Raw genomic sequence first — 12,146 nt, forward strand, 5'->3', positions numbered from 1 at the left:
CATTTATTTACATATATTTTCCTTGTCTTGTACACAGTCATTTCACAAAGCTTGAAAATATGTTTGTGTGACGACTGTAATGTTTGTAAACGTGCATTTCTCACAGAATTCTCATGATAACTTCCACATATTGGTTTGAAGACAATCGTTAATGTACTTGTGAAATAACAGACTACAGAAGCCGGAAAAGAAATTAAATCGCTTCCACCCAGCTGCGCGGCCGCATGATCGCTCATTGGTCATTGACGGATGCGATACAGCTTCCATTGCGACATTTCTGGAAACTTCGTTGACCGCTTAATTGATAAGCGCAGCTGAATGAAAGTGATTTTTGCAAGAACAAGGAGTTGTTCACTCTATGACACCCCACTGAATATGCTTGCTATTACACAGTTGTCGATAAAGCGCAGTGATAAAGAACAAGACAACTTCTTGGTGAGTGACTAAATTTCTCATTTCTGTGGACGCAGCTAAATGCAGACGTAGGAACCTTGCTATGGTAAGTAATAATAATAATAATAATAATAATAATAATAATAATAATAATAATAATAATAATAATAATAATAATAATAATAATAATAATAATTGGATTATTATTGGATAGTGGTATATTATTATTAAATAACATTCCACAAAATTAGCTTTTCTGGAATGCTTATCAATGTTTTAAAAATATCTTCCGTATTATATCTATATGGAAACTGTTTGTCATCGCCAGGGGGCCTCAACGGCGGTGAAGGATGAGGTAATGCAATTTCTTAGTAAGAGAATTTTCTTTTTCAGTGTAGGACATGTTTGCTTTTACCGCTCTGTTGGAACGTTTTAGCCACAGGGAAATTGTACAATACCAAAGAAGAAATAAATACCCCTGTTGATGAGAATGTCGATATCACTTCTCACATTATTATCGCATATGTATTTTTCGGCAAACTACGCAATGTAGACTATGGCCGGTACAATGAAAGCATTACTTTTGCTCGACTCAGTTACTTGCTGCCCGTCAACCCTTCATGCCCGGGCGATCCAAGTGCTGAAGCAAGCGGAGCCCCACTCGAGCGACTGTCGAAGTGCGCGAAAGTAAAACAAAAATGAATCTGTACAGAGACATTACAGTACGATAGCCGAAGGCTTGTATGGTGTGTCAACGTACCTTGCTAATATGTTTTCGTAAAATATTTTAGGTCATTTTGAGCATGCCGCTGGTCCCGTGAAGCTCACGAACGCTTTCAGGAGACATTTTAAAGAGAATCGTCTGTTTGAACCAGCAGAGCCATATGTGGATGGCGCGTACTGCACTAAGGCAATAGAATACTTGGACACGCTTTTCACTTTCATCACGTGCTGATTGTTAGAGGCTGTGGGCGGCAGCTGATATCTCTCGTCAATCAGTTGAAAATACTGCGCCATAATGGGACGATGCACTTCTACTGTGGAACCAGCACTATTAACCATATATCGGCGTATTTTCCAATACGCTCTGCGGAAAAGTATTGAATTAGGTTTAAATGGCAGTTTATAGTTATTGTCCTTATTTTTTGCTACATCTGATGTACACACATATCGATAGGAGCGCTGCAAGCAGCATTAAACCGGGATTAGAATTATGAGAGAGGAAATAAATAAACAAAACTGCAAATTAAACTGGGAAGCGAGTCACTCCTGTGATTTATGTTAAAAAATATCTTGCACGCGGGCATTAACGCCGAAAGTCTGGTGCGCTTCAATTAATTATAGGCGAAATGGCATTGAGCACATGTCATTAAACATCAAAGCTCAGCAAATCGTTAAGCACGAAAGGAAGTATTCACTTGATATAAAGTGAAGTTAAAACACGCATTTTATTGACAAGGACGCGAAAGCACGAAAACATTTCACCTTCATTGTAAACATCACTATCTCCCTAAACTTCATACTGCGCAGCGCTACAACCATGAAGAATGGACGCTAAATCATTACGATGAGGTGGCACTGGAATGACAAGGCGCAACAGGGACGAATTCCTGAATCTTAAACAGTTGATAAAGCATCACGCTACAGGAGCATAACATGCAGAGTCCTGAAGCCTGTCACTATCAGAGACGATATACTTTTACCCGCGCCATGCCAAGCACAAAGTGCAATGTCTGCACGGAGGGACTTAGGGCGTTAACAGCTGTAACGTGACTCCTCGCGGCAACTTTAAACACCCATTTTGAAAAATCAGCGGAACGTCGCGCACGAGTTCATGGCAACTCTCATTTCTCTTATTTTGTGTCGTAAACCTCCATGCTCATGCATATGAATGAAGCATGTGTTCATCACAATACCATCCGAAATGTTAACCCATGGGATTATTGAAAACCGTGTTTCATATAATCGGCAGCTGGGCATCGCCAATGTTGAAGACAACCGGCCTGTTTCTAGAGGGATGTCACACTCGTTCAGCAGTTGAGAATGACGAAGTGGTTCATCAATTACAGAGCCCAGCATAGCCCTATTCGGAAAGGTGAACGGCACTAGTTCGACCAATGCGTTAAAAATATCAGCTCATTGCGTTTTAGCCAGCGGACTGATAATACTTTTGAATAAGATAATTTGATTAGTAAGAAAATACTAGCGAAATTAATCACGCAGAGGTTCTTATCGCGAAATCAAAGGCTAAGCCATGATTTATAGTTATGCGGGAAAATCTGTCAGCAGCTGAGCTTAAAGCACACGTGGGTGAAACAATACCAGAGAACAGAAGGAAATTGCTCTCTGACAAAAGCTTGACCACATTTCATTCGCATGTGTACAGTGCATAGTCTGCATTAGATAGAAAGAATACAGCCGTAGGATTGTTGAAATGCGTCTCAACGAAGTGAAAAAGAACAATAAGAAGCATTTGACGGGTCTTTATGAAAGAATCTTGGCTATGAGCATGGGTGGACAATCTGGTGCTTTCAGTTCTGCCGTAATATTAGAAGCTGTTGCCAGAAATTGCTTTTGATCACATGCTTCCATTTCGAATAATTTCGGTTTCTACGATGCCATCAACCCGTAGTGAGTGACACTGGACCACTGCCAGCAAAATTTTCAGCATTGTACTGCCTATCCCTAATGTGTCCTGTTGCACGGGACAAGAAATCATGAAACGTAATCAACAAACCTGTTATTGTTTCTAGGTTTCAATTCATTGGGCCAGTCTTTCTTGTTCGGTAGAAAAACTTTACTCTTGGTAATTGATCGAGCAAAGTATGTGTATTCTTATCCTTTCGTTGAAATCTTTTTCGGCGATGTTCACATGAATAACAGATTTCTTCTATTTGCGCAAAGCAATTTACTCTGAAGTTCTAAACGGAGCAAGGCAAAGCAGATCTTATTTTAGCTATATGTAGCAATTTTGGTGGTTTAGGCGTGGAGTATATTAGTAAAAATGTAAAACACTGCGGGAGCTTGACACAAACTACCACGGCACCACGAGTATTGTGCACTAGCAATCTCAAGAAGACGAGGTGTTCCCCCCCTGAGAGCACCACCATAGCGATGTCTTTCTGTTTCTCCATTGTCTGTATGCGCTGTTGAATCCTCCTCACTGATTACCAGCTCTTTTTACTTCTTTCTCGTCATTCTTTTTCTTGTTCTTATTTGTTTATTGTTCACGAAAAGTGCTTGGAGCAAAAACAAGACAACTTTTTTTATCTAATGCTGTCTTTAGTTTGCTTCTTGCTTGTGATCGCGCACCTTGCGGCAACGCAGTCAGACGGTACTGTTGCTAGTTCCACGAGGCCCACATCTCTTTCTCGTATCTCTCTTGAGAGAGAGTGTCCTCTCGTTCTTACAGTTGACATAACAAGAACAGTGTCACAAACACGTCCTGGTCAGATTTGGAGATAAATTGGTCGAAAACAGGCGTGTTGAAGCTCAGAAGTCAGGGTTCGCGATCCCGCCACCAGCTGCCCTAGACGGCGTCGTCTTTTCCCGTCGGCCCAAAGGCACCGTTGCTGAAGCGGTGCGCCGGACCTAGGTAGCCGGCATGCGGAGCAACCGTGGACGTTGTCGAGGCGAAGCTGATGCAGCTCGATCGGGGCGCCCGTCCCTTGTAGAGCCGCCCCGTGTCCCCGTGCGTCGCTGTTCCCGCTCCCACACTGGAGATGGCGCACGACGACGGCCGGCGGCAAGCGACGCGGTAGTTGAGCCCCTGTCGCTTCTGCTCGGCACACAGGGCGCGAGCCGTCCGCCAGCGCTGGAAGTGGTGACGGATAGTGCTTCGTACCTGCAGAGAAGCGGAGCAAACTTGAAGCGCGTTCTGCGAGTTATCGCGGAGAGTATTAGGTTCAGTTATCACATTGGGGGGTCTTACGTGCCAAAACCACTTTCTGATTATGAGGCACGCCGTAGTGGATGACTCCGGAAATTTCGACCACCTAAGGTTCTTTAACGTGCACCTAAATCTAAGCACACGGGTGTTTTCCCATTTCGCCTCCATCGAAATGCGGCCGCCGTGGCCGGGATTCGATGCGAAATGCGGCCGCCGTGGCCGGGATTCGATCCCGCGACCTCGTGCTCAGTAGCCCAACACCATAGCCACTGAGCAACCACGGCAGGTAGAGTATTAGGTACCGAGAAAAGCTTTCTTTATATGGCAGAAGACGCCGACTAGTTTTGCGATGGTCATAGGCTTAGGTCAATAGGCAATAGGTCATAAGGCAATAGGTCATCAGACCTATTTTATTTTATTGTGACAGCAATTATATGTACACTCCAGGCGCATTTCTGCCGTCGCCGTCACCTTGAGGTTTCGTATAAAGTCCAAGAGCGATAAAATCGTCGCAGAGTGCCGTATGCTGCATGTTTCCGTGAAAGCGTGCGAGGGTGAGTCGGCGATCGCAGCTCAGTGTAGGGCAGGCAAGGGAGAGGAGCGGGGCGGAAGCGCACCGCTTCCGTTGCGCGCAAGGCTCCGCAGTGAGATTAGGGAGGGGGGGCCCGTGTTTTACTCAGGGCGGAGGGGGTGGCTTTACAATTTCTATAGTAAGTACAGCGGGATGTGGCATTTCCTGAGGCACAATTCGTTGGCGGGCTAGTTTGTGCGAATCCATAACAAGCCCGCCAATGCATTGTGCTGAACCATCTTGCTTCTGCTGTGGGCCCCGAGTTTCGTATGTCTGTGTCATGTTCGGAACTTTCTGTTCTAAGCGCCTTGTCCTGTCGTCTTTCTTGTGTCCGCTGTTTTGCGCTAAACATTGTAGTTATGGAATCCCTGAGGCGTCAGACGTTTGTGCGCGTGCGCGAGTAATAGAGGGTGCGATAGAGAAAATGTGGGGGCTTCTGCTCCATAGATATCGGACTCTGCCTAGGCACTACGGTGGAGAAGTTTCTTTGCTCGTGTTGTGCGCGTTTGTCCCGAGGCGTGCCGGCATTGCGGATAGGGACACAGTTTCTTTACGTTCGGATGCTGGCTGCCGGTGCGGTGCAACAGGTGCAGCAGTGAGCACTGACGGCTTCGCCTGCTTTACCGCACCGCCAGCCACGCACCTGCCCTATGGACATGCGAATGCTGCTGGCCTTGCCTCGACGCCAGTAGAACTACTTATGTCGCAATTTTTTTCTTTGGTCCCTTTTCCCTAATTAGTATCTAAATAAAGACAATATTACATCTGTAATATGGGCATTGCCATTTCTTTGACGGTGGGGTGGCCGGGCGAGTGCGGTTGCACTTGTCGGTGGTGTAGCAAACGCCCGGTAAAGGAAGCTGTCCTGAAGGGGTGTGCAAGGAGCTGCCCTGAGATTATACCTCGACTACAGAAGCATGATGGGCGGTCATGATATAAATTGATCGCGTTTCTCTTTTTTGTATCGTTCCATCCGAGTTTCGCTTCTTTCTCACTGTCATGACATGTCGTATGTTAAGTGCGCTGTCTCTTTTGTTGCACCCTTAGATTTGCGTAAGAAAAAGAGATTGCGTACGAATGGCGCAGCTCAGTGGATTGCGCGTCTTATAAAGCGTGTAGTTGTATTAATACAAGTATGGCGAAATGGGCTTGTTGGTACACCTTGAATGACGGTAGTTGAGCGCTTTGTAAGGACGAGGGCAAAATGTGGAAACACACGGGCTCTGCTCACAGAAATGAAGTTTAATTCCTTGACAGAGCCGAACAAAATTGCCTTTGAATATACGTGGCCGTTTACGTGAGCTACGTTGCCAACGGGGAGCAAGATGACGTTATAGAGCGTACAATCAAGTGGAATGGAATTTAGTTACACATGCGCATAGAATTCAGTTCTTTGTCGGGCAACGCTAGGGAAGTCTTGCTGAGTGAGCAGATTGACTACCTCTGTGCCTTTTATATCAGCAAGATTTCCTTAGCGTTGTCCGGCAAAGAACTGAAATATTTACGCATCTGTAGCTAAATTTCATTCTTGTTGTTTGTACGCTCCATCTGGTTATCTCGTCGCCCGGTGTCAACGTGGTTCACGAGGTTGGTGAGGTGCGTTCGAAGGCACTTTTGCTGGGCTCTGTCAAGGAATTAAACTTCATTATTGGGAGTGGCGCCCATGTGCCGCCTTTATTCCTTGTCTTTTCTAAGCGCTCAATACCGTCATTAAGATAGGCACGTTGAAAGCGAATTTTCTCTCGGTATTCCAAATTTACTTAGGTCATTTTTGTAACCGTCGCAATGTAATAAGAATTTGGCCGAGGCATTTGCTTACGTTTATTTTGTTTGCTACCTACGCTGAACCTTACTACACACAGTGAAGTAGCTTTTAGCAAGACAATGAAACCAACATGCGGGCTTTGGGATCTTATGTAAAGGCATCTTGCAAATCATGCCTATTATTGATGGTACTCGGCATTCATGATCAAATTATGGTTGTTTTGTAACTTACCTCGCCATTAAAGAAGCAATAAAGAACTGCAACAGTGAAGCCCTGCAAAAGAAAAAAATATAACCACCGTACATTTTAACAGCAACAATCACATTGCAGCGAGTGATATGTGCATGCTAATGCCAAAATTATGTGTTAAGGACATTGAATATTTATTACACAAATAAATATTTTTGCATACAAACCTTTATGGCAACTCATATCAATCCGAAATACGGAAAGTAATTAATCAATCGGTCATTATAACCTAGAAAGCTATCAAAGAAGCTCCGAAAATACAGTAGAAAAAAAGGCGCGGTAGAGAAATCTTGAATCAATTTGAAGAACAAAAACGTCTAAAGAAACTTTTTAAGAGTTCCTGAAGAACAAAGCTTCGTAGCCGATGGCTCGCTGGTCGTATTTACCAGTTGCCATAACGCTGGCATCATCTAGAGATTTACTTTTGTAAACATGTTAATTGTTGTGCTGTGACTTAACTTCCAAAAGAAAGAAAGAAGAACCGGCTGTGAGCAGCGCCGTAGTGCAGCTGCCAATTACATTTGTCTACCCGGTATTCATTCTCGTACCAACCTCTCAGCTAAGGACTCGGTGGGTGATACGTGTACGCAAGCCGGCGCTTATTGCCTTGAGTTTGAAGAACACGAGTGCGTGAACGCGAAGTTCAATTACTGACCGGTTTAACTCTACAAGGGATGCAATAGAAGGTAGGAAATAATTCATCCTGTAAGAAATCAGTAATAGTTTACGCACCGGGAAACGATGCCATCCCTCTAAGCAGTACAACTATTCGCGATATTTCCTATTCCGCTAAGAAGCGCTACCCTAACTGCATGCCTAAGCTAACACTCAAGGTACGTTGGAGTACTACTTGCCTGAGTAGAGAGGAGTGTGATCTGCAAGTAGGTGAAGACAATCTTGGCAGTTTTGTGAGACGGAGTCCAGATCACCAATAGATATGTTACTCCGAGCAGCGGAGTCAAGACAAGCAGAGCCTTCGCGGCTTTTCTGCAACAAATTTCCAAGAATTGTCACGTAAAGTACGCAATGGTCTCAGATGAGAGCCAGACATTTCGCAGGGAAACGGTTTAGGCCGCTGTACTTTTCAAAACTGGTTGTAATCCGAATGACTTCTTTTTTACAACGCTTGATTAAATTAACCCTAAATTAAGAGCTGGTATCGCCTGTCACTTATGCAGGGACAAGGATATGCACGCTTGTTTTACTTTTACAAAGAAAATTTGAACTGATCTTTTAAAGACTGCATGTGGAACTTGTTGATCGAGGGTAGAATTTTTTTTTTTAATGCACCGTCTATTTTGCTTACAGGAGACGCCTTCATTAGATGTCCTTCTTTTGAGCAAGGCATCGTCGCATGGCAAAACCGCGCGTCCCTGATCCAACTTCTAGTTTCCGCCAAAGGGTAGTAAAGCGCACCAATCAGCAGTTCGGGCACAGCTCCCATGTCGCAATTACATTTGTCTACACCTGTGCCCAAGGTTAGCAACTCTCGCACTTTCTGCAAGATCTCTGCCGAATAAAGTGTAATAAACGCGCGTGACGCGTCTTATGACAGGGTTATTGGCTTTCTCCTTTGGTCAAAAATAGCAGAAATCTTTCTGAAAATCTAGACGACTTATGGAACAACCCGCCCGGACATAAGTTAATAGAGGTGAATATATCTGAAAAGCGGTTTTTACAATAGTTCTTTATGGTTTTGATAGATGTTGATATTTTATTTTTTTCTCGAGAGAGAGTACCGAATGCACGATGCGAAACCTGAATATACCGCTGCTTCTCTTTCCCCATGAGCGTAGAAAGCTCGTGGAGAGAATAACAAACGTTACATGCAAAACTAGTTTGTTACGGGGGGGATAACCACGTGGAAAATTTTGTTACCTGTATTGTTGCGTTTCAATTGTCGTTGTGGCTCGCAGCTTTGTAATTAATACCCACATTATTTCTCCCATGAAGAACATGTTAACCTGAAAGCAGAAAGAAGAAGTGCATGTAGGTTATGCTTAGCCGCGCACAACGTTTAGACCATAAAATTTAGTGTTTCCTAATTGACAATTACTAGAATCACTGCGAACAGGTTTAATGCGATTACAGCCACAATGCGAACAGTTACACCTGGTGGTTCCTCGAAACAACGAAATTGTGTTTGATACACCGCTCAGTAAAAGGTGCTGCCGCCTAGAAAGGGGAGTGAGCGCTTTCATTTTAAATAACGCTTGGCATCTCTGACAGAACACAGCTTTTAAAATTGAAATCTCTGACAAGGACGTGCGGAGGATCCAAAAACATAGTTGTGGATCGTCTGCCGGCCACTAAAGGTGTTGGAATACGGGATAAAAGAGAAAAAAATCTCGTTAAAGCCAATGCATGGCGCAGTTATATTGAACAGTGCAGTGCACTCGTTCATGAGCCACATGTCCATGTCTCGTCTCCGCATTCCGGGTTGAGTTTAGGGTTGCAATAATATATTGCTTTTTTACAATCTACATGCTCCGAAAACTAGTGCTGTCGTGCGGAACTATTACAGAAAACAGACTTACTCAGGACGCTAAATTTTTGTGCGTATTTTAAGTAAGCATAAAATACACCAATATAGGCCTCCCATTGAAAGGAGCGCACGACCTTCTAAATTTTTTGTCGAATCTTCAATCTCAACTGAATCGCTCATGTACATGAAGATATCGCTGCTCGTCTTGAAGCTCTTGCAATTTAACGGATTTCGGCGCCTGTAGCTAATTTTGATGGTTCCCAAAGCTGGAAGGTTTTCAGGGTGTTCAATACTTATTGTATATAGTATACAGTGAGATCATTTTCACGTTCTACGGAACTTTTAAAAATCGCCTGTTGCAGATAGCATAATTCTTGTCCTTGAGCTAAATTATTCGGTGAGGCGGACATTATTAGCACGACAAATCGAAACACCTATATTGAACTATTAGTTGACACTCACTAATTAGCTTTTGAATTTGATTACCTTGCGGCACATATTGGAAGTTACGAATTGTAGTCGGAGAGCTTGCAAGAGGTATCCTATCGCAATGAATTTCTAGGATGACACCAGTTTCGAGATATTATTTCCCAAAGTGTGGATGTTTCAGTTACTTCAGTTACAAGGACGTTTCAGTTACTTTTGTGCTTCAATGCATACAGGAGTGTTTTCTCAAAATTTTAAGTTGAACAACGGTTCATTATATGGCATGTTGGATGTCTCATATCTCCAAACCAGCGACATTCTTGAATTTCATGCTAAGTGGATACGTCTTGCAAGCGCACCGGCTACAATTCACAAATTGCAATATGTGCTGTAACGTAACTATTTCAAAATATAACGAGTAATTTTTTGTTAATTAGCTAAGCATCTGTTTAAGTTTCTCGAGCAAAAATGTCCGCCTCTCTGGATAATCTAGCTGGAGGATTAGAATTATCGTATCTGCAACAGACGGTTTTAAATATTCCGTAAACTTACGAATGATCACCCTGTATTTAAGCCTTGCTCTGTATTTTGCATTCGTGTGGGTGCTGATATATTTATATTTAATTTCAAGAAGAAACAGATCATCAACTGGCAAACCTGATAAGAAGACTGAAGAAGTACTTGAGCATAATAAAAAGATTATCGACCGACATCTACGAAACTTCCCTTACGTAAGAGTATTTCCTCAATTGACGGCGTTCAGGTTCCTGTTATTAGAGATATCGATGTGCACGTAAATGATATGATCACCGTGCCAATTGCCAGTCGCGTAAAAGTTGTTTTGTAAATAACGGCCTTGAGGATTTGCGTGATCTTTCAAACCTATTATACTAATGTGCTCTCATTTTCAGACCTCAACGATTGAATTAAGTGCTTTTGCAATGTGGTATTTTCGCCGTCATCCTTCTGTGCCTAGACAGAGGTACCTATCGGTACAGAAATCTTACAATAACTTCAATACAACATGCGTACAAGCGGACATCTTGGTCGTTCTGCTTGGCGCGCTTTTGTTCGTTCTTTCCTCTTCCGTCCCTTTCTTCCTATCTACCGTTTCTATGTTTCTGTCTGTTCTTATCTGAAGAGTAGGCAGGCATTGCGACCCTTCCGGTGGTAGTTACAAGCCTTCTCCTCGCTGTCCTTTTACTGACAGGCATATATATATATATATATATATATATATATATATATATGGTTTTTAAACAAATAATAGTAATATTAAAAATTTGAAATTGGGCTTAGTACTGTCCAATAAAACTGCGGTGATTGAAGCTGAGACGGCGAAGCACCGTGTCCACAAGGCACAAATTCCTCAATGCCGTAATCTTGCTAATTTAGACATATGACCCTATTTCCCCTAAGTTCGAAATATAGCATCCCGACTGCGTGACATTAAAATCAAGTACTGCTTGTCAAAAATCTACTGCCTGTAGCATGGAGAGTTTGAAATAGACCCACTTCACTTACACAGCAGCATCCTGCTGTGTACTATATTGATGACGTTGAGAACTCAGGCTATGCGAGCGGCCAATCCTACCTAGCATGTGCTTTGGTTTGTGCCAAATATGAGGCGTCTACTGCACACCTACCAGTCAGCTTCACTTCATCCACTATCTCAGCGTGAACAGGCTGTCACAAACTAAAAAAATAAAGTTCAAGTGAACACTCTGGTGGGCCTGTTCGTACTGCATAACCTGAGGCAAAGCGCAAAATAAACACGAGCACAATAGAAGCTCTGTGTCTTCGTTTTCTTCTCTTGTCCTCGTGTTTTTTTGCGCTTTGCCTCAAGCTAAAAAAATAATTCTGGAAGGCTTGAGCGCTAGCAGTGTAAACAAATCTTTCAATGAATATCATGCAGCCGCCTACATATCGGCAGACTATGTTTTCTTTTTATTTATGTGATAGTGTACATGGAAAGTTTCAAGTTTCAAGTTTTATTGCTTCATTCATTAGTAGTACATATATGCAGTAGAAGTTATACAGAAAGAGGTCCCACAGTTATAAACTGCAGCGGGACCTCTTGTTCTTAGTTACATAGTAATACATAAATAAAAAGGCGTCAGTTGCGGTTATAAACAAAGAATGGATTACACAATTTATACAGTGTTAAAGTAATAAAACCTATGGCAACACATCACAACATAAAAGAAATTACATAATAAGCAACATAAACCTACTTCAAAGAATAGATGCAGTTTACAGGGTATTAATATAAGCTCTCAGTGAACGTTGGTATGACGATAATGTAGGTGAGGATTTCACGTGAGTAGGTAAATTATTCCACATTTTTACACTAGCAAAACCAACAGTT

The 12,146-nt window shown here is 42.8% G+C and overlaps 1 protein-coding gene across 1 annotated transcript in view; it reads right to left on the reverse strand.

Annotated features, from left to right (window-relative positions):
* Positions 1–1,817: 1,817 nt before the first annotated feature.
* LOC126540931 (diuretic hormone receptor-like) overlaps positions 1,818–12,146 on the reverse strand; it is a 101,480-nt gene continuing 91,151 nt past the window's right edge. Inside the window, exons 11-14 of the mRNA XM_055076457.2 lie at positions 8,746–8,831; positions 7,722–7,854; positions 6,850–6,891; positions 1,818–4,237 (exon numbers count right to left, since the gene is read on the reverse strand). Of these exons, the coding sequence (XP_054932432.1) occupies positions 3,923–4,237; positions 6,850–6,891; positions 7,722–7,854; positions 8,746–8,831 (576 nt within the window). The 3' untranslated portion in view covers positions 1,818–3,922. The remainder of the gene's footprint in view (positions 4,238–6,849; positions 6,892–7,721; positions 7,855–8,745; positions 8,832–12,146) is intronic.

This window comes from Dermacentor andersoni, chromosome 2, assembly GCF_023375885.2.
Source record: "Dermacentor andersoni chromosome 2, qqDerAnde1_hic_scaffold, whole genome shotgun sequence".
Taxonomy (NCBI): domain Eukaryota; kingdom Metazoa; phylum Arthropoda; class Arachnida; order Ixodida; family Ixodidae; genus Dermacentor; species Dermacentor andersoni.